At 38.9% G+C, this 25,194-nt stretch overlaps 1 protein-coding gene across 2 annotated transcripts; it reads left to right on the top strand.

Annotated features, from left to right (window-relative positions):
- The first annotated feature begins 6 nt into the window (after positions 1 to 6).
- Positions 7 to 25,194, top strand: KIAA1841 (KIAA1841 ortholog). Of its 2 annotated transcripts, XM_017745339.1 has the most exons (21): positions 7 to 132; positions 3,158 to 3,323; positions 5,204 to 5,390; positions 8,552 to 8,645; positions 9,621 to 9,859; positions 10,703 to 10,761; positions 11,397 to 11,557; positions 12,382 to 12,468; positions 12,596 to 12,706; positions 14,472 to 14,595; positions 14,771 to 14,923; positions 15,118 to 15,293; positions 15,639 to 15,738; positions 16,741 to 16,773; positions 17,379 to 17,478; positions 18,445 to 18,539; positions 18,647 to 18,675; positions 18,768 to 18,841; positions 19,489 to 19,577; positions 19,940 to 20,031; positions 20,433 to 25,194. In XM_017745339.1, exons 2-21 carry the CDS (start codon positions 3,174 to 3,176, stop codon positions 20,467 to 20,469), a joined length of 2,190 nt encoding a protein of 729 aa, XP_017600828.1. In that variant the 5' UTR covers positions 7 to 132; positions 3,158 to 3,173; the 3' UTR covers positions 20,470 to 25,194. The 2 variants fall into 2 exon arrangements, with proteins under 2 accessions (XP_017600828.1, XP_017600829.1); XM_017745340.1 differs by lacking the exons at positions 7 to 132; positions 3,158 to 3,323 and having other exon boundaries at positions 5,310 to 5,390; positions 6,035 to 8,645.

Below are 25,194 nucleotides of genomic sequence, written 5' to 3'. Positions count from 1 at the left end.
CGGACGGGGCGTTTGCGGGTCTCGCTCGTCCCTCGGTGGAGTCGAGTCCCCGTTCCGCTGCTACCCCGGCACGTCCCGAGGAGGAGCCGCTGCCTGTCCTGTCCCGCTGACCCCGCGCCTGGGAACCGCCAGGTAAACCCAGGAGCGCGCCCGGGAGGGGTCCCGGCGGAGAGCGCCCGGGGGGGCCGTCGGGGTCCCCGCTCTGAGGGCGTCACACGAGGACGCTGCTGCACTTGTAGGGTGTCCGAGACCGGTTTTTATTATTTTAATTTAAACGCGTTGTAATTTTTAATGTTGGCTGGTACGTGGGCAAGCTACAAAGTTGCTGTTGTTCCTCTCCCCCGCCTCATTCTGCACCATCACTTCCTTGCGTTTCAGGGCTGTGGATGGAAACCTTGTGCCCATCCCACCATCTTCACCTTCCCTCAGGTTGTGCGCCTGCAAGGGGTAGTTATTCTTCATTTCTACATTAATTATTTGCTTTAAATAATAAAAAAGTAGAATCAGATTGTGTGATTCCATGATGAATTTAACTCTTAGGAATCCTTTGCACTACTTAATTTGGAATTCTGAGTATTAATAGAAATTTCTGTTCTCACGTATCTTTCTATGCTGTGCATCTCAAATGAGTTGGTCAGAGTTAAATAATTTGGAAACTTTTTTCTTCTCCAGTTTTCATAGTTGAGGGAAGGGTTAACCTGAGCTTTCCTTGCAATAACAGAGCAGTGAGAATCTGTAGAAGTTGTTTTTTTTCTCTTAACAATATGATTTATTACAGGCTTTATGTTGCTGCTTTTAGAGAGTTCTTGCATGAGACAGAATCTTGCATGTGTCTGTATTTCCAACAGGGTTTCCTAAAGGAGAAAAAAGCAAATATTGAATGTCCTGTATAAAGCTGCAAAGAGGAGTCCCATGCTCTTTCCAGAATAGAAATAAAAACACTTAACTTCTGTACGCCTGTGATTAAGTCTGTTCCTTCATTTGTCCTTGCAGTAATAAGCACATACAGAACTGTATTTTAATGTGCAAGATAAGCAAATAAAGAAACATGTATGAGAGACAAAGACTTGATTCTCGCTGAACCTGTCATCATGTTTTAGAGCACCTGTCATCCCTTCATGCTCGGGCTGCTTCATGGTCCACAGAGTTGATGTGTAGTAAACTTGTTACCAGTGAAGCACCCAGAATTTTTCCCTGTAAATTGCAGACTCAGATGTTGCCAAAAAAAATTGTTTTCCTTCTTTCTTCCTTTCTTTCTTTGATTTCCCAGTGTAATCATCCCATAGCACTAGCCCTCAAAATGCTTATTATGGAATATTGACGTTGCTGGCAATTTTACTTACATTAAGCCTATTTTATGGTGTGAGACCAGGGGATTATAATACTCCATCGTTTACTTATCTCATCCAAACATATTTTTAAACCAGCTGCTACATGTGTATTAACTAGCACAAGAAGTCAGCTCTGTATTTCATAACCACTGAGGTTTGCCCCTGGTGCTGACCTGTTCTGGCCCGGTTATTTCTCCTCCTAACAGCAGAAATGGGGGATGTTCCGGGGCTGGAATGTAATTGGTACCGACATCTGTCTGCACGCTGACAGAGAGAAGTCTCCAACACAGAATCACCACAGTAACACTGCTTGAAAGTGCTCTCGGCGTGAGGGATAAGGGCACCGTGACTTCAGGGACTGATCCACTTTTACCTGATAGTGGCATCTATTTTACTTGGAAGTTTTGGACTCGTATAACCTGCAAGGACCTTTCTCCTTTAGAATTGGCTATCTGGCATATTTTACAGCAGATTTCATTTAGATAGAATTGCTAAAAGGGTATGAAATTTTCTATAGGACTTGTCTTCTGCTTTGTGGCTCTTTTTCTTCTTTTTAAATCTCATGACTGTGGGAAACAAGAATTTTCTCGGTGGGTTCTGGGCTTTCTCCTGATTTAATTCAGCTGCTCTTTTGAGAGGATGAAAGCTTACAGTTACCTGCTGCGCTGATTTCTGTTTCTACCAGCAAAACAAGCAGAAAAAAAAGAGCTGGAACAGCTTCTGGAGGGAGAAAAAATCAAGGCGATTTTGTGTATTTTAAGCATCTTTTATTTTAGAAAGAGGGTGGTGCAAAAGAAACATCTATGTATAGTGTGCTTTTAGTAACAAGTTACCAGGTGTTATCTGGGTGTATTTTCTCTCAAATTCTCCGTCATTCTTGCATTATAAGTCAAAAATTTGTGTGTGGCTTTTAAGTTCTGTTATTTATGGGATCTGTTTAAGGTACTTCAGAAAAGGTCCAAGTTGCTTTCCAAGTGTGGGTCTCTCCTGAGCTTTTTGGCTGTGTGTTACTTGAGCATGAAACTCTTGATTAATGCCTGCAGTTCTTTCCCAGCATATGCTGAAACAGTACTTTGAACTTTTACTCTGTTCCCTGGTGCTGTGTATAAAATCCATTTGGAAAAAGAAGAAAAACCCAAAACTAAATATAATCCTGTTTTCTAAGGTGTTTACTGCTGTCCTCATATGCGTTGTTGTGGTGTTCAGCTTGAAGCTGAGGAATAAGAGGTTTTTGGAATGGCTTATCCTGGCTAATAAGGAGTTAGGAATGTCAGGTGTTTGGGATGAGAGTTGAACGAGATTCAGGTGTTGTTTCCTGACTCCGAAATATTGATGGCCCTTAAATAGGTATCCTGGTTTGGCTTCTGAATAATGGCAATCAGGTGTGCTGAGCAGATGGGGAGAGCAAGAGAGAGCAAAGCTGAGAGTAGAAGGTTTGTGGGAACACATAACTGTGTTTGAATGTGAGTAAATTTACATTAACATGGCCCTCTGTAACTTAGGCCGTTTATTCTGAGATTGTGGGAAGCCCTTCTGTTGTATTAGAGCACTCAGAGGTGTGATTTCCCCTCTGGAAAGAGGCACCTCAGGGGAATGGTGGATAATACCTGCTGCTCTTGGGTTGGGTTTGGTTTGGTGTGTTTTGTGCATCTGCTTCTCCCTCAGGGTTTTGTGAATATGTAAATTTTGTCAAAGAAGCCTCAGTACTTGACTTTAATGCTGTGGTAAACGCTTCCCCCAGTAATTTATGGAGTGCTGCAGGTAAAGAGAGATCAAGCTTTAGCAAACCATGCAGTGAGACTTGCTAAAAACTCTTTCTCTTCTAGGCTTAAGTAGCCAAAGATGAGTCGTGGATTCTCAGAAAACAATAACTTTCCCTATGACAACAACCAAATGGTTTTGGATATGATCCTGTGTTCCCTAATTGGTGTTCCTCAGCCTATCGACTGGGACAGTGTGGCAAGGCTGGTGCCAGGATATACATCCAAAGAAGTGAGTTTACTGATAAAAGAATTTGTATGCTTTAAGCAGTGTTATATGGAGAAGAAAACATTTCTCAGGGGAGGGAGGGAGGGAAATGGAAGTTAAGGGGTTTTTTTCTAAAGTAATTTACACCTACTTGAAAATGTTAAATGAGCAGTAGATTGAAAAGAGGTGGGGGTTTTTGTTTTGTTTCTACAGAACCTGAGTATTGAAATTAAGAAATGTATTCTGCATTTGATTTCATTAGAACTTATACAGAATAAGAATGAAAATTACTGAGAAGGAAAAATTAAAAAGTGTAATAAAAAAAGGGAGCTGTGCTACTATATTCCAAACTCCATAGCTAAGACTTGGGTGGAAAGGATGCCAGTACCCACTAACCTCATGTAGGTTGTAGTATCCTTACTAGGAAACCTAATAACTCTCTATGCTTGTTGTTAGAATGCTAAACAAGGAGGATTTACAGGCCTCTATTAGGTGAAGAGTGCAGTTGTTCCTTTTTTGATCCTCCAAGATGTGGATTTTTCTTTCTTTGGTTGGAACAGAATTTGAAGAACCTCTGTATACTTCTCTTTCTGGATTGCTGAATTCCCTGGTGAAATGCCTTTTTTTTTTTTTTAATAATAATTTTGACTTTTTCATTTCTGAGAGGGTGTAAGCCAAGAAAAGAAAATGTCTTTTGCCCTTGTGAATCAGCAAAGCTGAAAGAAAACAAGCCAGTGGTCTTGACTTTCTTGCAAACCTAATCAAGTGTGTCAGCTCACATTTATAGCAGTGCTATTGGGCGTTGCTGTAACCTTGTATTTAGAACATAAAAATGAAGGATTGGGTGTAGAAGCTTCTGTGGAATGTTGCTGCCTTTCAAGTGCTTGGGGACGTCTCTACTGTTCACCTTTCAAAGTGCAGACAGCACTGTGCACATTAAGCAAATAAAATATCAGTGAGCTTTCTCCTCATATTAATGAATATGATTGATTAGTACATGTCTGATTACTCTGTTTTAAAGAACTAAATGTCTCAAATATGTGGAGTCCTTGTTTAAGGCAGTTACATAAAAGCACAGATACCCCTTTATTTATCTCTTGCATGTAGTAGACTGGCATCCCAAACTGGAAAGACTGTGAATATCAGAAGGATGTCCCTGTGTGCCCCTGGCCCAAAGGGACACTGGCATGGAGCAATGTCTGTTAGTTCAACCCTAAACAAATAAATAAATAAAACCAGCTGCTAATGGAGCCCAATACCTGTGTCACGGGAGGATCACCTGTAGAATTAAGTAGATTTTATGTGCAAGTTACCTCTGTGTAGGGCTTGGCTGAACCAAACCTATAATTATGACTATGTTGGTACAAATTTACAGAATGGAAAGACTTTCTAGTTCATCAAAAACAGGGAATGGGAAGTTTATAGAACTGCAGTGGGAATGAAAAATTAATAGAACTGCAGTGGAAAACACCAGTCCCTTTTGTCCAAATTGGAATGGAGGTCATAAAGTAAAAGAATAATGATTGTGAACCAATTTCTGTAGCCACTCTTACTAACATTTGACCATATTTATGGTAAAAGAACTAGTTACAAAATGAGAACTCAAATTCTCCCCATAACTTTCCCTGTTGAAAATGAGGCTTAAAATCATGGGGTTTAAGGAAATGAAAGTTGAAACAGGTTCTATCTGATTTTTTCTCTTTCTGTATTTAATTATGGTAGCTATTATTTTACTGTGTTTTTATTTACTTTTCTGATAGCACTAACTAAATAGGAAGCCTTGTAAGTTTGATATCAGTAACTGTTCATGTGCAAAAGATGTGCAATATCCATCTCAAATCATAATTATTAAAAATGTACTGAAAGCTACTGCTTCATTGTCCTATCATTTAATCTTGTGACAGTGTGCAAAAAGGTTTGATGAACTAAAAAGCAGTGGAAGTTCACCTGTTGACAACCAGTATAATCCCCTGATGGCTGCTGGTGGGAGTCCCGTGGAAACTTTAGCTACGTACATCAAATCCTCCTTGCTCGATACACAGACAGAGTTTCAGGAGCCTGCTATTGGGCAGGATTCCATTACTATAACTGGTATGTTTTTAGTCATTCTGAAATATATTGGCTTTGATAATCAGTATGTGCATGCTTCTGTCCCGAGTGGTTAAGTCCACTCAGGAGTAATAGTCATTCATCTTGGGGAAGTTTAGTATAAATGTCATGCATACAACAAGGCACTTGCCATTAGTTTAGTTTGAGAATCAATGTTTGCTTGGGTATTTTTGATAACTTGTCCTTCCAAGAGGCATGAATCCTTCTGCTGAATCCTCTGTTCAGGAGTTTCAGTGGTGTGCTGTTAACCCTACAGCCATCTGAAGTCACATTAAGCAGCGTTATTAAAATAACTGGAGAGAATTGTGAGGAAGAGCTGCAGGAAGCTGAGGAGGTGATCCCTCGAGGGCAAACCTTCCTCTCCCAGATAGAAGCCCTGTGTTTGACAAGGATGGGTACAGAGGAGTTGGAGCAAAATGTAGCTAAGTTTTGCTTTAAGACAGTCTTGTGTTGACATAAAATGTGTCCTATGTCAATTATGTCCCAGTAATTATATGGGCAGAAGAGGACCAAACACAATAGTTGTAAATTCAATCACAGCACAATTAAATATTGTTAACAATTCCTTAAGTACAACTTCTGTCAGAACTTGTAATTAAATGTGTGTGTTATTCTCTGATTTTCAGTGTAAACGGAGATGTTCCAGTGGCTATAGGACTTGGTAAAGGCATTGCATGAGAAATTTGCTTCAGTGATGAATAAATAATTTCTATGTGAAAAATTAAGATGTCAGTGAAATGTTTAAACAACGTGTTCTCTGTTAAAATGTCCTTCACTCCAGCTTTCACTATCCTCTTTGCAGCAGAAAACAGCTGTTTGAACTTTGGATAAAGTGTTTTTAATAACTCTAATCAAGGGATGCTATTGGAAAACTGTATATGGAGTGTCAAGACTGAAAGTGCTTCCCATCAGTTTTCAATTATATGTAGTTGCATGCATGATGTGGGATAAATGCTGCTGGCACCCAAATGCTGGTTTACAGGATTAGTAGCTTCCCAGTAGGCAGTTAACGAGCTGAGTCTGCTTCTAGAACTCCTCAGACAGTTAGTGCATGTTTTCTTTCTAACAGTGTAATACATATAATGACTATTAATGCACTTAAGTCCGGTAGTGTAATGTTTCCTATGACAAGATCCTAGCCTGAGATTATTCTCTGTTCTCTTTGCAGCTTTGGATAAATCATTTGCCCTGTTTATGTGTAATTTGTTGATATGAAATTAGGGTAATCAGTCTCTTTTTCTCACAGGCTTGGGTGAACTCACCTTCTTAGTATTTGTGAGGTACTCCTATATTTTAGAATTGGGGATTTGAGAAAATCCTGTATGTGAATGTTTTTTGTTTAATTAATTGCTTCCTAGTGGATTTAGTCACATTAGCTTATTGTTAAGATCAATATCAATAATTTTGGGCCTGTTTGCATTTGTTTGTAGTTATGAGTAACAGCAAGAAAAAGCAAATCAGACCATACTCATTCTGATCTGCATTCTGGTTTTGGCTGAGTTATAAAAGCTCATTTAATACTTGCTAATTATAAGGCAAACTGCTGGTAAGTCCCTCTGATTGCATTTCATGGCAGTAAACAAGCACATAGGATAGCCTTTTACCCAAGGTATTTATTATAAGGTTTCAAAAGTTAATCAATCTGTAAGCTTGGGGGGGGGGCTAAAAAGATATGAAGCAACGTATGGTGAAGTTCAGATGTCCCCATTAATTTGGCTGTGTTGCATATTCTTGTCAGCATTATTGCCTTCAATAAATCACTTCACTGTGTTCACAAGGAACTTGTTAATATTTGCAGACAGAACTGTTTCATACCATGTATTTCCACAGTCCCTTCTTTTAAAACTCGCACCTTTGATTCCAAACCCAGGGCTCCCACCTCATCTGCCTGCAGTGGGATGGCTGCCCAGAAAGCTGTGGCTTCACCAGCCCTTTCCAAGGTTTTACTGGGAGTGAATCTGTTGAGTGAATCTTCCCCTTCTCTTAAGTGGGCTCCCTCTGGTAAGGCCTTGCTAAGGCTTAACTGTGCAAGGCCTCAGGCTGCACCTTCAGAGAGTTTTGTTTCTTCTGCCTCCAGTGCAGTAATTTTGCTTTCCTGAGGGGTGTAACTGCTGTGTTCTGAGCCATATCATTTTTGTTGTCAGTCTGCTGTAGTTGTTTAGCCATAAGAGGTCTGTCTTAATCTTCTTCAGAAGAGTACAGCCTCTTACATTACGCAAGAGGGGAGAAGATGCTTCTGAACTCTTGAAATCTGAGAGAGTGGCGTAATCATGGAAAATCACCACCTTATGCGTTTTCAGTGGCAGACAGATATGTGCCCTTCCATTGTTTAAAAAAGACAATGATCTTTCTGACTTTTAAGCAAGATCATTGAAGTTTCAGATTGCAGTAATCCATTCACAGTTGGAAAAGAGATTCATTGTTTTAATCCTTGATCCAGAACTCAATGGATGTGGTGACCTCACAAGGTTGTTGTGTCCACTTTCCACTGCTTGTAGTGCCTTTGTGAAGATCACCCATTTGAAGTGCATCTGTCCTTTATTCTGGGAATAACCTCCATGATGTAGCTCTAGGACCAGGCAAATTTCATGGTCTGCTCTCTTTGAACATTGTTTCACATGATCAGCAAGTTTAAGCCACGTGTGTGAGAAATTTGGCAGAAACAAACACAATCTGAGAGTCTTCTGCACTTCTTTTTGGAAGCTGCTGATTTCCAAAGCTGGCACATGATGGGTAAGGAGTGGGATAGGTCTCAAGTTATGGCCTGGCAGAAGCTTTGATGTGGCAGGGTCTTAGGAGCCACATCCCACAAAGCAGACAAGAAGAGCTAAAGGGATGGGTCGCATTCCCAGAAGGAAGTGCTGAAGGCTATGAGTCTTAAGCTCTGTGTTGAGCTGGGAGTGATCTGGGTTTGTAGCCAAGTGTCTGGGCAACCCAGCAATGCTGCTGCTGTGAGTTCCCAGTGTACGGCACTCAGAGCAGGAATCTGGATTGTTTAGTAGCCCTTATGGAAACAGATTTGTTCCTAGCTGTGTGCCATTACTCCACCATGACAGCCGTATTTCAGTTGCATTTCCAAGATGCTGAAGAGCAAAAGTTCAGGAATTTTTGTTCTAATGCAGCCTTTTTTCCTTACATTGAAGGAAGGCCCAGTGCAGCCTCCACAAGGAGTTGTTCTTCAGAATCTGAGAAAGGTCCTGTACATAACAGTGGAGAAAGCACTGACGAAACCCAGGGGTAAGAAAAGCTTTGTGTGTTTGTTATCTAGGGGCTTGTAGAACTGATAGGAAGATGTCTAAATTGCTCGTATTTTTCTACTACCAGAAAGAAAATAGCTGGAAACATCCTAATAAATGCTGTAAGAAATTTGGAAACCTTCCATTGCTACAGAAATACAAGGAGTTGTTTGAGAATGTGTTGTGTGCAGTAAGATACAAATCTGTGCATAGTGTTCCTCTGGGTGATTGATCACAGCTGGGGCAGGAATGGGAAACATACCTGATTTTAAAAAGGAATGAAACAAGATTGATGCTCAATTACACTTAAAAAAATATTCTGTGAGCACAGATTTGTCCTGTATAAAAGCAGGAAAAGAAAGCTGTAAATGAAGAATTTCCCCATGAATTCAAATAGCCATCCAGGTCACTTTCATTCCATCACATCCCTGTTTTTCACACTGTGTAAGTACACATAAAATAATGTTTGTTTGAAACCTAAGCATCTCTGTAAAGATGGCATTTACTGATTCTAGCTTTGAGCTTTTCTGAAGAAACAGACATTTTAATGTACAGTAAACCAATCTTAATATCCACAGATGAAAATTGCTGTTATTGTCCCTGGTGCCTCCGTAACTTAGGCATCTGTATCTGGTTACTCTTTTAAGAAAATTAAGAAGGGAGAACAAATAAGTTCTCCATATAATTCAGGTTGCATCCTATAACAGAGGTGACCAAATTGTGGAATGGAGCTAGAAATTTTCTATTTCTGCTCCCTCAATTAAATCACTGTCATTATCTATAGGAGATATGCATCTGTCTTCTTCACCTATCCGACAGTAGTTTCTATTAATAGTTAATAGCTGCAGTTTGTTTTCCCTCTGTCAGTGAAACCCTGTTGGTGACATCAGTGTTGCAATGCGTGATCCAGAGTTGGACATGAGTGTCCTAATTGGCTTAGGCTCCTAATTTGCTTTGTGGCTTTTTTTCTTTTGAGGCCAAATATGGTGATCCATGTGTGTGATGAAGCCAAAAACCTCAAAGAAGATTTTGTGTGTCCTCGAGACCTTTTGATTTCAGAGATGAAATACTTTGCTGAGTACCTGTCAGTGGATGCCCAGCGCTGGGAGGAGGTGGACATTTCCGTGCACTGTGATGTTCACATCTTTGACTGGCTGATAAGATATGTCAAAAGGAACTCTAAGGAGTCTGAGGCTAATGAAATGCCCACTTTAGGTAAAAGTAGATAATTTCTTGTAGGTTTGTTATGTTCTGTACTAACTGAAGATGAATGGGTTTGATGCAGTTCAGCCCCAGCTGGTTCGTTTCTGACTGTTGTCATTTGTTATAGAAGTGTTGCAGCAGAGATCTTGTGGTCATTTCAGCAGATGTCTGCTTTGCCAGCACTGACAGCTTTGAGGAAACATGTTGAAAGTTGAAGCAATAAAAAAACCCTAATATATTTTGGGATGTGATGTTTTAATTAAGAGTCTTCAGACCTCTTCTGACCAAGGACAGGGTGGTAGATTTAAAATGCTGATGATTGGTTTGTTTGTTTCTCCTCTGCTCCCTGTTAGTACAATTGCAATGTTTTCTGCAATTTCAATGCAATCCAATACAATGATAGAAGAGCCTTTGCCTTTATGGATTTTGAGGCAAGTTTTAAATTTTTAAATGAGCCTTTGCTACCATTTAAAAAGATATAACTTTCTTCTCTTGGTTTGTTTGTAACTTGCAATGCAAAGGTTATGTTGAGAAAATCTCAGCTGGGTGTGATGGCTACAGATAGAAGTTAATCTTGTGTAATTGTTTAGTCATTGTATCCCTATGAAGCCTCCTTCTCCAATTCTAATAAATTCCAGATTGTTATAGTTGTACTCTGACCACTGAAATGGTAAACCAAAAGTTTGCTTCTTAAGGTGGTTAAAAGGTTCTGGATACTAGAAGATGGAATGACAGGTTGATTGCTAAAATAATCACTAACACAGATGTTAAATATGAAGAGGGAGGGATGTGATACAAAATTACAAAAAAAAAAAATCATGTAAAAAGCCCCACCGTTTTTCTGTTTCCTTTTAGAGCCATCAAATGTCATATCAATCCTTATTTCTTCTGAGTTTTTGAAGATGGATTCATTAGTAAGTATTAAGAAAGATTGATTTTCTGGCTTGAGGGTACAGTTAATTACCAGGTGTCTTAACAGCTTGTTTGTTGTGCTTTGGCTGTTATGTAAACAGGTGCTGCAATGAGAACACTTTGAGATTTTTACCACCTTTCCTATTCAGTGCAGTTATCAAATATTTACAGAATCTCAGTGCAATAAAACTTAGAGTAAGTTACTTCTAAATGTGATGGTGTGATCTGGAGTGCTTGTTTTATATCCTTTTTACATGAATGACTCTTCTGCAATTTAGGATCTGATTTTCCAGTTCTGTATAAGGAGTATCTGCTGACTTTGTTAAAATGTTTGTCTGAAGTTCTGTCATTGGGGTGATCCACAGTAAAGCACAGCTGTTGAAGTTGAGATCCATGTGTTTTGTGGTTCTATTTTAACAATTGGAAGGTTACTGAAATTTTTGGAGGAAAACATAAACTAAGTCATGTTAATTCAGCATCCCCTTTAGGCAAATCTGAGGCTTGCTTTTTATTTTTAAGTCAAACTGAAGTAGTTTTCCAAATCATCACACTCTAAAAAAAATAAAAATCTTGAAGTGATTAGTATGAGGGTTTTTTGTCTAGAATTCCTTAACATTGATATTTCTATTTTTCCTAGGTAGAAGAATGTATTCATTATTGTCACAAAAATATGAATGCTATTGTAGCCACGCCGTGTAACATGAACTGTATCAACGCTAATCTTGTTACACACATTGCTGATCTCTTCAGGCACAATGAAGTGGAAGAGCTGAAGGACAAAAGAGACAAATTTAAGAGGTAACTTTTTTTGCCCTGTAGTACACTACTGAAGTGCTGTTGAGCTTTGGGATAATATTTTGTAACTGCTAAGGCTGTGGAGTTTGAAATTATATATTATATATATATTCTCATGTAATGTATTTTTCATGCAGAATTATAATGGTGTGACTCCAGAATTTGGTATTTAACATTATGAGCAAAAGGAAAGAGCTTTTATAGGAAATGAGCAAAAGGAGAGGCCACACCAGGAGCATGGCACGGGCGAATTATTCATGAATTCTCACATGGGAGTCAGGATTAGAGTGAGAAACCTTTTATGAGATGACATGCTCCTAATTGGTAGGGAATGGTTTGGCTTCAGCATCCTGTGAACTCAAGATATTTAGACTTAGAATTCAGGATGGCTGGGAGGCTGAATAGTTGTGCTGGAATGCTCTTTCATACATCAGGACTCCAGCTTAGTGTGGAGATAAGGGCCAATTATTGGAGTACAGACTGACAGGTAAGCAAGGTGAAAGTAAGGGAGGTCTTTAGTCAGTAGGGATGAAGGCTTACTTTTAGAATGAAGTGCAATTTCACAGCAATATTTATTAGTAAAAGGTCTGGTAGAAGCTGGCAGTTTATATTGGCAAGCAATATAATAAAGGGGAAAAAAATCAAAGTATCTCTTTTGTCATGCCTGTGTAAAGATGAGATGAACAGCATAATTTAAAGGACAATTATATTAAAAGTTAGATTCTGAGAGTGACTTTGCATGTCAGAATGTAGTTGTTAATCTCACTATGCATAAAGCAATTTTCAATTTTTTTCTAATGGGTGAGCTGTGTTACTGTCATTAATAGTAAACTTTTCTGCAAGAAGATTGAGAGACTGTTTGATCCAGAGTATGTAAATCCAGATTCTAGAGGAAATGCAGCAACATTATACAGGTATGGTGTTTTTTCATTGCTATTTCAATAGCAAGGACAGTCCCTGTGTTTAGAGGTCCTGCTCTTACTCCAGTGCTTTCTTTCCTTCTTTCTCTTTTCTTTTTTTTTTTTTTTTTTTTAAATGTAGGTGTTGTTTATGTAAAAAGCTGCTAACTAAAGAAACTGAAAGGAGAATTCCCTGTGTGCCAGGAAAAATCAACATAGACCAACATGGGAATATTGTCTATGTTCATATAAGGTAGTGAATATATACTTTTTTTTTTTATACATAAAATGTTTCTTCAACTCTATGATTTTGGGTGATTTTAGAAGTACTGCATGCTCAGACACATTACAAAATTAAGTCATAGATATGTGAAGAGTGTATGAAATGTCTCAACTCCTTGTATTACCTGGAAAAAAATTAAAACAGAGGGGTGTGATTATGATGATGTACTACTGAAATTCATTCAGCAGTGCTGCTGCTGAATGGAAATGGGAAAACTGCAGCCATGATTACTGGGAGGGCTATTTTGGGTTGCACTGCTTTAAATAGAAAATACTCAGCTAATTCTTTCATCAGATGGTTTTAAGATGTGTGTGGTTGATGACAGATTGAATTAAATGCTGCATTTCTGCAAGGTTTGTTAGTGAAGGATAGACCCCACCATGCCAGTAAAGAAAGGCTAAGGAGAATTTTCTAGACTGACTTTATACTGTCAAATCAAATGCTCAACCTGCTTAAAGACTGCTATAAATAAACTTTGCCAGTTGTTCTTCTGTTCCTGAAGTATTTGTCAGAGGAGCCTGCAGGACCTGTTCTGTGTGTAAGCCTGATTCGTTTGGCACAAATGTGTAATTGAATTCTGTCTGTCTGATCCATGGCTGTGAACAGCTGGATTCTGCTGTTAATGAAGATCAGTCCATGATCAGCTGCCGTTCCCTCCCTCCCCGCATGCCCCCTTCAAGGAGGATGCTGGGAGATGAATGACAGGAGACCTTTCTCATCAGATTCGTTTTGTTCAGAGCAACCCAAACAGTTCCATATCATCTCCCACCAGTTATTCCAAGGTGTGGGATAAGTTTTGTGTCACAATCTAAATAGAACCAAATCTTGTGCCCCTGTCCTGACCTATTTAAGATCACTGCTGATTAGTCACGTAGAATTCATTAATTGTATTACTTCACTTAAGCTGAGCGTATGTAGCTGCTCTGCAATTCCCAGCAGATAAATGTGCAGGGCTTTAAAGTTACTCAGAGGATTATCCAGATTCTTATTATCTGCCTTGTGCTACTTGTGATGCTTTGCTACACAGAATATGTTTACTGAGAAGTGATGCTGGCCACTAATGAATTCAGGCTCAGGAGTTAATACAATTCTATCTTTAATGATTTAAAAATAGGTTTCTATTTATTGGTCCTCTGATGGTGCCTAGAACTAACTTTTGACTGGAAGTAGTGCTTTCTTAGTCTAGGCTAGGCGCATATATAACAAAAGTTATTCAGGCTAGGGCTTAAAACTGGGGGGAAAATTTTATCTGCTCTTTCTGAAGATAACAAACCCCCCTGCAAGTTGCATATTCTCTTTTGAGTTCTGAAGAGGTGTGTCTTATTTGATCACAAGGAAGAAACAAAGTCCTGTATTTTTTAGACTAGAACTGTCAGGTATGGACCTTCATCAAAAGGGCATGAGCTTGTGTTTTGAAACTGTATTTCTTAGCTAAGTAATTATTGTTGTGGTGCAAATACATAGAAGATGTTAATCTTAGCTTATAAATTTGCAGTATATGGCTCTTGAGATGAGTCCAGCTGTAATTCTTGGTTACGAGTGAGTTTAGGATGTTGTGAAAGAACAAAGGCTCTTCTGTCATGCTCTGAATTTAATAACCATTGTCTCACATTGTAGCCTTCTGGTTGTAACTCTGCTGTAGGCTTTTCACCAGTGTGTTTTCTGCTCGTTCTCCACCTCACGGTTCTGGCAGCAGGATTGAAACACAGTCATGACTGATGCTTTGCTTTTTCAGAGACAAAACCTGGGAAGTCCATGAGTATTTAATTTGCCTTCATGAGGAGCTGAAATCCTGGCGAGATGTTTACTGGCGTCTTTGGGGGACTGTCAATTGGTTGACCTGCTCAAGATGTAACCAGGTTCGCGTCGTTTCACTTTGGCTTGTGGTGGGTGACTTTTGGAGGGTGAAGAAGGGATTAAAGCAGTTTGGAAAATATGTGGTAATAAAGCTCGGTATGCATTCTTTACAGTGCAAAATTTTTACTTTAATAGGTCATCTCACCCCTCTCTCTCTCTCTCTTTTTTCTAATGTAGTCTTTCCTGTGCACTGAATTCTCCCACTGCCAGTACCATTCGCAGCCAGTCCTTTATCCAGGTGTAGCAAGTGCTCTGGGCTCGACTGGCACAGGAGTGTATCCCTGTTGTAACCAAAAAGTTCTTCGGTTTGACCCTACAACCCTCCCAAAGGTACTTCAATACCAGCTCTCTTTTAAAAGAGCATAACACATAGTGGGGGGGGAAAAAAATGTGTGTTAGGAAAATGGATCTTCTTCCAAAATAAGGATTGTAATTCAAAACTTGAACTTTTGTTATTATACTTGCTGAAATTAGTTCTTCCCATTAACTCCCAATATTTGATCTTCTGTCTCTGTGTACTGCAGGGTTGCAAAGTGAGGGATCACATGGTGGAGTTACCTCCAGAAAGTGAAGATGGGGATGCTTTGCCATCTCAAAGTGAAGATGGGGATGCTTTGCCATCTCAAACGACTCAGATCTTGAATGATCTGCTGCATCATAGAGATGTTATCGTTGTTCCTTTCACTAAGGATGAGAATAGGTAAGAACATTGTATTGTGTTACTGAAATAACTCAGCCTTCAACAGTGAACACGTGTGCTTGTTATATTTGAGTTCTCTCCCTTTTCAAAATGAGTCATAGGACTTTCTAAGGGTAACTTATTTTTGGTTGTTTACTTGGAAACTGGGAAGTGAAGAACAAATACTTTTTCCTTTTATTTTTCAAGCAGGCATTTAGTCATTCATAAGCATTCACTTATATCTTTATATTTTAATGTATTGCTATTGAAATGCTATGTGGCTGACTGATACGTGTTGAGTGAATTGAGACTGATTCTGAAGTTGTGGAATAGAAAATATTTTTGGTTTATGTATTTCTCTCTAAGTGATTCTGGTATTGGGCTCAGTGATGACAAAGGCCTTGAATGTGATGTGCTTGTAGAACCAAATACACCGTGGGGCCCCAAAACTGGAGAAATCAATGCTGTGAGTGCTGATGCTTTTCCTTCCTTTTTTCTAATAATGAGGATTCTTTGAAGAAGTTGTTGAACAAGTTTTAATAAATAAACCCCATACATTGTCGGAGGAAGAAGCACGCTGCTGGGCATTGCAGGATAACATAGGTACAAAATACCTGGTTGGTGAAAAGGCAAACCTTTTCCCATGTCTGCTGGAAATATTTCACTATATAAGAGGGAATTTTCCTTATGTCTGGTGCTTTCCCCACCCCATTCTCAAATTGATGATATTTAAGGATCCAGTCAAGCTGTAAAGTACATCGTGTGGCAAATGTTTAAGTAATTGCTGCCTTGGTTTTGTCTGCTGATGTATCTGAGGTTCTCCATGACTGTTGCAAGTCCACAAAAGATGACCAGCAGCTTGGGTTGTGTTTTGGTTGAGGTTGGTTGGTTTGGGGGTTTTTTCCCTTTCAAGATGTGCAAGATTTTACTTTCCACAGCAAGTCAACAGAGATACTTTCTAAGGCATATTTAAGGAAACTGATATGATAATGCCTCTGGTTTAAAGACAATGTTCATGCAATGATAAGTTTCTGAAGTTCTGGAACTTCTGATAACTTAGTGATACTGATGGTAGCACGATGCTGTTGACTCCATGAGAATTTCAATCAGAGTATCAGAAGTTCTCCCACTATTAAATTTAATCTCTGTAAAAACAGGGTACATAACTTCCCTCCTGTCCTGCACTGATTTTCCATCAAAAAATGAGCTGTAAACATTTTTAATGCTAAGCTTAGGCGCACTAGAACATGAATTGGCTGCATTTAATTGGTCACCGCTTTGCATCCTGCTTGGGTTTAGTCATTCCACCAAAATTTAGGCTTTAAGATGGGAGGAGACCTGGGAGTTACCAGTGTAGAGTGCTGTACTATAACATACCACCCCTAGTTTTAGAATTCATCTCACTTTTTCATTCTAATTATTTTTGGCTTGTTAACTTATATGCCTTTCTCTCTCTTTGTGACTACAGTTTTTGTCTCTGAAGAACTGGACTTTGCAGCTGGTTAGTAAAATACTTATTACTTTAAATATTTGGTCTTCTGTACTAACAGAGAACTAGCTTTGATTATCATTTGCTAGCTAATGAGACAGAAGTTGTATTTCCTTGCTTTTGCTTTGCTTCAGATGTTGCAGTATAGCAGCAGTTTTTACAAGAAGTGTGAAGTACTACTTTGGCCTTAATAGAAATCAAAAATTCCCTTAAATGTTTTTATAAGTGACAACAGCCCACACTAGAACTGCATGCATCAGTTATTAATAATTTTTTAGGCTGACAGAAACATAACTCAAAATCCAAGGTTTTGAGTATCTGTCTCTGTTGGCTGGTCTGAGGTGCTTCATGTCTTCATTGTTAAGCTTCCTCATTCCTCATTACTAGGCACCCATTATCACTTAATTTAGATACATGTGTATATTCAAACAATGCAAACATCACATTCCTGAACATTTCCATAATTCCATGCTGAGCTGTTAGGAACTGTTCACTGTTACATCACTGAGATAGGGAGCTCTGTCGGATATCAGCTCCTGCAAGAGAGATTTAATATGTATCATTTAATAGAAACCCAGCCTCACTTTTAATCCCTGGCTTCTCCTGGTGTTGATTAGAAACAGCAATCACTGTTATCTGAAGAGGAAGAGTACACCACTGGCTCAGAGGTCACTGAGGATGAAGTGGGGGATGAAGAAGAAGTGTGCAAGAAACCAGGTACAGCAAGTTTTTGCAGTCCTCCTTTCTGGAGTTACCAGATAGGGATTTGAGGCAGCAGAAGTCCTCTCTAAGCAGATTTTGAACATTAGCTGTTTTGAAATTAAAAACCAGTGTTACTTGAATTTTATTTCTAGTTTTTCTGCGGTTAGGTACAAATTACTCCACTGCTCAGTGCCGTCAAAAATCACTGGCAAACAAGGAAATCTGTAGCTATTCATGTCTGAGAAGTCCTTGGAGTTATCAAGCACTTATTTTGCAGGAAACTATGAAGTTAATGAAATTTCATGTAATAAATGTTGGAAGAAAAGGCAGCAATTACATGACTGCTTTTACATGTAAAAAAAAAATTGCAGAATATTCTTTTGATTACATAGAGGAATGACTGGTTAATGTGGCTAAAATTGTGTCTGCATTGAAGCTAAACTTTTTATGGTCTAAAAAGATTTTTTTCTTTTTTTAACGTGATAATGGTTTTAGGAACATGGAAAACCAAAAAGCAATTTTTCACCCTGCTAATGATTCATTCACACAGAGAGGCAGTTTTTGTTCTTTTTGTCTTTACTCAAAGGGTATGGATTTGTACCAGCGTGTTAAAAAAAAAATCAAATTTGAAAGAAAATTTTTGTCCTTTAAAGTTGTTTGATCTGATATTGTTTAGAATTTGTTCATTTAATTATGGTCCAGAATGTAGGTTGTATGTGTACTTATTTTTAAATGTAAAAAATTTATGCTGTTATGTGTAACCACTCTGCATTTTAAATACATACTTGAGTTTCTGTATACTTCTCATAGAAAAGCATTTGAGTAATGTGTGTTAGCATGCCTGCAACACTAATAAAAGGAAAACAGCCTGTTAATTTACACTTATTTGTTAAGAAACAGAGGGGAGAAGAATACTTCAGCAGCTCTGTAGTTGAGAAATTCCAAGTATCTGAGGGTATGAATAGATATTTCTTCCATTAGCAGGGAGAAAGGAGAAATTAAAGAAGTCCTACAGGCACCCAAAGAAAGTGGTTTCTTCACCCAGTGTTCAGAAAAAGGAGAAGCTGTCTGACAAGGTAAAATCACAGCTGTGAATCCAGGCTCTCTGGTTGGGTTAAATAATGAGGAATTCTCTCTAAGTTTTGGACTTGACCTTAAAAATGTGGTTTTCTTTCTTCGACAGTCAAGTTCCCGAGATGCATCTCCGTTCATGTAAGTCGTTTTCAAAGGCCTTGAGAACACATTTTAGTATCTCCCTCTTTGTAAGCTGTTATGATAACAGGGTGTGCACCTTTCTCTTCCAGTGTGAGCATGCAGCAGAACAAATGGGACGCCTCCAGGTCCCTGAGATTCAACCAAGATGCTCAAAGAGAAGATGGTCTGTTCCTGCATGAGTTTAGCTTTCCTAGAGTTAATATTATGCAAAGAAAATTATTCCGCTAATTTCTTTAAAATATAGCTAGTTAAGCCCCTTTAGGGTGAATTTAATCTCAGATACAGCAATTGGGGTTTGGGGATTTTGTGTGATTTATGGGCTTTATTTGGAATATCAGCACATAACCTACAGCGATTATAGCTGTGTCATCTCATGATTATAAAAGTATGCAGATATTTTTTCCTGCATGCCTGTGGCATTTGTTGTCTGTGCAGATAAACAGAGAAACATCCACTTTTATCTCTTTCACAGTCTCTCTGACTAAAAATACTCAGAATTGTATTAATTTGTTCTGCCTTTTTTTAATTTCTTCTGAGAGTCTTGTGCAATTTTGCTGTTTTGAAAACCTCAGCCTCAAAACCATTTCCAGAGATTTTGATCTCAGTGTAGTGCCTCAAGCTGATTCTGGTATCTGCCAAGGCTGCTGAGGCTACATCCTGCATCAGGGTTTAGGATCTTGGGTGTTCAAGATTTTTATATGAACTGAAAAAAATTACAGATCCAGTATCACTAAAGTCTTTGTCTAATCCTCCTTGTATTCAGTAGCAAGGAAAAGTGCTGTTCTAAACAACCTTTCTTATTTCTGGCAGATCAGAGAAGAATGTCTGAGATCACAGGGCACTTAATAAAAATGAGACTGGGAGACCTTGAACGAGTCAAGTCCAAAGACAGCAAAGAAGTAAGATTTGTCCTGGCAAAATGTAGTGATTACAGAGCTGAAGCGAGCCTTGGTTAGCAAAAATATTAAACACAAATCAAAATAACATCTGTTCAATACTTAAGCTAAAGAATGAATTTTATCAATCTTCATTTTGTTCCAAGCATGATTTTTTGAGGATTATAGTTTAAAATAGTATTTAAAGTTTACTGCCTCTAAAAACTGCTCATGGGAAATAGAATGGGGTTAAAAAATTCAGTACTGGGCTGTGGTAATGGACAAAAGAATGCCATAGGTTCTGCTGACTTTTAGTGATTTTTATAGAAAGTCACTGATTACACTGAAGTCATGTCAAAACTTGATTATTTTTTTCTGGATTCCAGTATGCAGGAGGCATTTATTCTAGACTTGAAGCTCAGATAAAAGCCTCAGCACAGGTCAGTGCACGACAAAGCAATGCTGAGAAGAATCCCAGGTAAGATTTAAAATAACAGCAAGAAAAACTCAGGGATTTTGGGGGTGTGGGGTGGTGGGTGTTTAAAGAAAAACACACCTCATTTCACACATGCCTCTTATGGATCAGCTTCCACCAGGTTAAGCTCTCTGAGGTGTGAAAGCTTCCCTTTGCCTCCCAGTCGAGCTGGGAGAAGGACACGCTTGGAGCCATGCTGGGGGGAGGTTCACTGCAGCTCCAATATCATTTCTTTTTGTGAAATTGTGGAAAACCGGAAAAGTCTTGGTTAAGACTTTTAGCCTGTTCTTTGCCACCTTGTAAAACAAAACCAAAAAACCCCTACACCTCAAAAACCTGCATTAATAATGTAAAAAAACCAACATTAACATTGTAAATATGTTTCTTGTGTGTTTTTAACCCAGGTCAAAAGCCCGTTTTGGTCCAGGCCGTCCCACATAAGGAGTCATGGACACACTTTAGCCAGAACTCGTTCTTGCTTCCTGAAACTCCACTGCACTCTGCCAGGTGGAGAATGCACATCTCTGAAAGCTTTCCAGTGACTTATTTATTACTTTAAGCCTTGTAAATTATTTTGTGCTATAAATGAATGCAAACCCAATAAGGTCTGTACTTATTTTAATTGTAAATATACTGTTTCTTAAATTTAAATTTAATTGCTTTTTTTAGGCTACTGCGTTAAGTTGCATAGAAAATAATATTTTATAAATCTACAAAATTAAATTATCAGACTAACTTTATTTATGGGGGGAAGACACAAATATGCCTTTTGGTATGCTAGAAATACTGAGAAGGAAAAAGCAAGACTACTGAATTCTGAATGCAGTCAGCAGCATTAACCAAGTCTCCTCGTGTATTTATATTGTGTGGTATTTAATGGTACATTTTAGGTCAGTCTTCTGGGGATTTGCATTTAAAGTCCATGACAATAGCTGTGACTTAGACTAGTTTAAGCAAAATTTCATGCAGTTCTGAGGCTTCCTTGTGTACATCACACAATGCCCACTCCTCTGAAGGTGGGTAGCAGGTAGGGACTAGACCTCCAAAGATGCTCTCAGTGCCATGATGGTGCAGCATTGCATCTTGCATGTGAACCACTTGCTTTTCTTGTATATGAAATCTATACCCATTCCTGACCCCCTCCTGCACGGGACAGTGCTTTGTTCCTTTCTAAAACCCAAACCTTAGGATGCAAAGCAGTTCTAATTGATGCTATGCCACTAAATTTCTGAGCAGATCCATTACTGATTCTGTATCTTTCAATGGAGATGTATCATTACAAAGGCTTGTGCATGTAGATCTTTTGGGTCTAGTTACTCCCTGAAACTTGCCTGATTAATACTGTTTAGAAGTCAGATGCACTTTCAAGGTCTGTATTTGGAGCAATAGAATACAAATCCAGGGCTGCCAAAATGAAATAACTTGTCTAGAAAATGTGTTGCATATTAGCAAAGACAATGGCAATAATAATGGCTGAATTCAAGGAAACATGTTCTGACTTTTTGAAACAGGTAGAAAGAGCGCTCAGGGAAAGCTTATTCCAGCTCCTGGCTGTACAATAAATTGTGAGTTTTGGAATTAAGTCAGCAAGATCCTGGGTGGGAGGGCGGGGTGGGGTAAGGAGAGGGGGATTTGTTTAAATGCTCTTCTCTCCATTTGGGTTTTTTTGTTTGTCTTGTTTCTTGATGATTTTCGATAAGTGTTAGAAGACTAGGATAGCAATACTTGAAAATACTGCTGTCAAGGTGAAAGATTTTTACTGAAACAATTAAAAATCAGTGTTACTTGTGTATTTTGTCCAATGCTGTAGCAAATCTGGAGCCCAGTGAAACCAACAAGCAAAATGGGTTTTCAGTGGCTTTGATTTTGGGCAGGAGTGGTAACTTTGCAGAGTGCTTTAATCTGTATCAAATAAATAAGGTTTTGTGAATGCCTCAGGCCTGTTTGCAAGTACTAAGGCAGTTTGAAGCACTTGTAGTCAATATTGAAAAACTAATTGTTGTTTGTTGAAAGTATTATAACATCCATCAGGTATGAAAATGCAATAGAAAAAGTGTTTTGCTACAATTTTGTGACTTCTGATAGAGGATTGTTCCAAATTCCCATGGTAAACCTGGCTATGAAAGTTGCAGGCTGCATGTGTGTGTTTAGTTTTCATACAACTACTGACTAGAAGAGAAAGGAAAATTCTGCTGGTTTTGTTCTGTGGGAAAGTGCAAGTTCTACGTGCCAGTATTGTTTTACTCAAAAATATTTTTGAGCATATACAAATAATATCCATGATGTGCAGTCGTATCTTTTTTCCCCATGCCAACCACCTTGAATTTTTATCTTGTATTAATTTTGAAAATTTGTCTTGGTTTAATGGAAATAAACATTATTAATTTAAGAAGTGTGTGAGTTCTTTATAGATGCTTTTAAGAACTAAGTATGTGCATAAATATTGTTTGATGGTCTCAATCATGCATGTGTATTTGTGATTAAATTGCAGCATCCTCATACAGGCTTTTTATCTGTCAAGAACAGGATATCATTAAATGCAGAGCTACTCCAAATCTACAAGAACTTAAAAGAATTTTTATCTTCATCAAGTTTTGGAGCTGGATTAAAAATTCCTGAGTGAGCTGCCCTACAACTGACCCAAGTATGCAAAATGTCAGAATAAGCTATGTTTAAAAAAAACATTTAACTTTGCTTTGTACTGCCACAGTGCAGATTGTACCATTTAAACAATCTCTTAAATCTGTGAATACGATTAGTTTCCATGATTCTGTTTCTAGGAATTGCTATATGGATGTCTTGGGTGTCCTGTATTTGTGCAGTTGGTGTATTGGGAAGGCTGCAGTGTACATCCTGCTGTCACATGTGGGTATAAACGAACTTACTGCACTCTGGAGCTGTGGCTGTTCCCTGCATGCCCAGAAATCTTGGAGAAAGGGACAGAATTTTAGATTCAGTGATGGCTCCAAGGGAAAAAGATGTCGCGTTAGGAGAAGTGTGGACATATGGTTGCCCCAGTCTATGAATAGCGTGGGCATGTTTGATGTGACTGAGTAACACCTTCTCTTGGACAGAAGGGAATCAATTTTTTAAAAATCATTGTTTTCTGTTCTTCTTGAGTGCTCAGACATATGGGATTGTGTTGGGAAACTGGTCCTGTGCATCAGATGCTTGCTTGAGCCACTATATCGAGTTTCTGCTTCCATTTAGGCACCTCCCTCCCTACTCTAGGCCAGCGTAACACCTTAAGTTATTCCTGATATTCAAGAGAGCAGCACACACAGACCCTGCAGACATTCCTCCTGCAGCTCAGTGAAAACTAACCTTCATGAACTGTACCACTGTGTTCTGAGCTTCTTCCTCTGTTTCTTAACAGTTACAGAGTCACAGAATCCTTTAGGTTGGAAAAGACCTCCAAGATTGAGTTCTATTTTTGAGGAGGTAAAGAAGACTTGACTCATGCTAAATTTATCTTATCATAGGAATAGATTCACTGCTGAATCCCCTCCTGGCTGTATCTATAAACAAAAGCAGCCCAAGGCTTTTCCAGGCTTGAGGCCAAGTGACGGGCTGTGTCCCTGAGGTCAGTGTCTTGTCCTGTCTTTGGGCAGCACAATGGTGGAGGCTGAAGGATCCATCAGCTCATTGGAAAGCTACAGCAAGTGGCAAAGTTTAACAGGAGACTGTGAGCTCCTCTACTTTGGGAATCATAGGGGCATTGAAGGCTAGTTTTTGGGAGGTGCTGCTGTTGTTCTGGACCAAGACCCTCACAGCAAAACCAGTGTTGCAGCTTCTAAAGAGAGAATTAACAGAGTAGTGCTGCATGTCAGAGCAGTTTTCATTCTACACCTGCCTGTATGGGTTTGTGTACACTAGAGGCCTCCTTCCTTCAGCTTTTGGGCTGCTTCCCCATAGATAATGTGGGAGGTGTTGCTGGAGTTTGATCCTCTAAGGTCTTGTGCCACCTCTCATGGCTGAGCTTCCAGCTCTCTGGGAAGCCTCTTGCTAACAGAGCTCCCAGAGCACACTGAGGCTGCATTGCCTTCCCTCTGGTTTGGAATATCCAAAAGTAAGTCTTCTTCAGTGGATTAAGGCTTTCAGCACGTGAATATTTCCAGTGGTCAAGAGGCTTGGTCCCTAGAAGTTTTTGGTACAAATATCAGATTATGTAAGCTCTGTCCTGGCTGCAATAGCCCAAAGGTGTTCAGTGAATGAGGTAAGGGAAATTCTTTTCCTTTTTCTTCTTCACAAGAGGCATTTTGTGCACAGACCTGCCTTCCTATTTTGCCATATAAACTTGCAAAGGCTTGGCCAGCATGGACATGGGGAACAATCAGCTCAGGGAGGAAAATTACCTACCTGAGATTGGCACCAGCAATAAATAACACCACTGAAGGCATAATCACTGCTGCATGTGGCCTTTGTTCAAAATTCACAGTGCCCATGCTTGAATTCTTTAAATATTTCTTTAATTGCTTCTGTTTGAGTTGCTCCCACATTTCAATTATTCAAGGCTAGGACAACACAATGGTAATTTTATTTTTAGTTGTTATATGCAATTTTATTGTATTTTGTGTTCTTGTTCAGCCTACAGTAATTACTTTAGTATCCACGGTGACTAAACATGCTGGCACAATCACGAAAAGACCTTGGGCTGGCAGCAGTTTCCTTTCTGTGTATCAGTTGCTCCTTCCAATTAAAGCTATATTTACCTACAAGGGATGCATTCATTCATGTAGTTTGTTTCCATTATTTGTAATCTTTGATGTTCTCTAGGAGCTTGAAATATTGGTGGTTTGGGGATTTTTTTTTTTTTAGGTAACTTCATTGAAGTAAAAAGTTTTAGCTGCCTGCTAAACTTATTTTCAGTGTATAGTATCTGTAAAATACTAGACATGCTTCAGAGGTGTCTGCTTTCGTCACATCAGTTAGTAACCAGTTTTCAAACAGGAATTCTGTGTTTATTCCTTGTGGAACAGAGCTATGTGAAGATACTCCACCATCATTACGAGATCAAAAGGGGCAGTGCTGGTCCCTTTGGCTTTTAACACCCCGTTAATTTTCTTTCCCAGAGAATATGTACATTTCTCTCACGTTGGCCAGGACATCTTGCTAGTTTATTCTCATGTCTAGTTGGAATGTTAAAATAAAAATGCACTTGTCACA

This window comes from Corvus brachyrhynchos, unplaced genomic scaffold (genome assembly GCF_000691975.1).
Source record: "Corvus brachyrhynchos isolate BGI_N302 unplaced genomic scaffold, ASM69197v1 scaffold69, whole genome shotgun sequence".
NCBI lineage: Eukaryota > Metazoa > Chordata > Aves > Passeriformes > Corvidae > Corvus > Corvus brachyrhynchos.
The sequence above is the reverse complement of the archived record's forward strand: the minus strand, read 5'-3'. Positions and strand labels throughout refer to the sequence as shown.

Excerpts from the sequence above, each read along its gene's own strand:
- KIAA1841 (XM_017745339.1), top strand. The coding sequence starts at position 3,174 with ATGAGTCGTGGATTCTCAGAAAACAATAACTTTCCCTATGACAACAAC. Across the intron at positions 14,924-15,117 it reads ACCCTACAACCCTCCCAAAG|GGTTGCAAAGTGAGGGATCA; the intron begins GTACTTCAATAC and ends TGTGTACTGCAG. Across the intron at positions 18,842-19,488 it reads AGATGCTCAAAGAGAAGATG|ATCAGAGAAGAATGTCTGAG; the intron begins GTCTGTTCCTGC and ends TATTTCTGGCAG.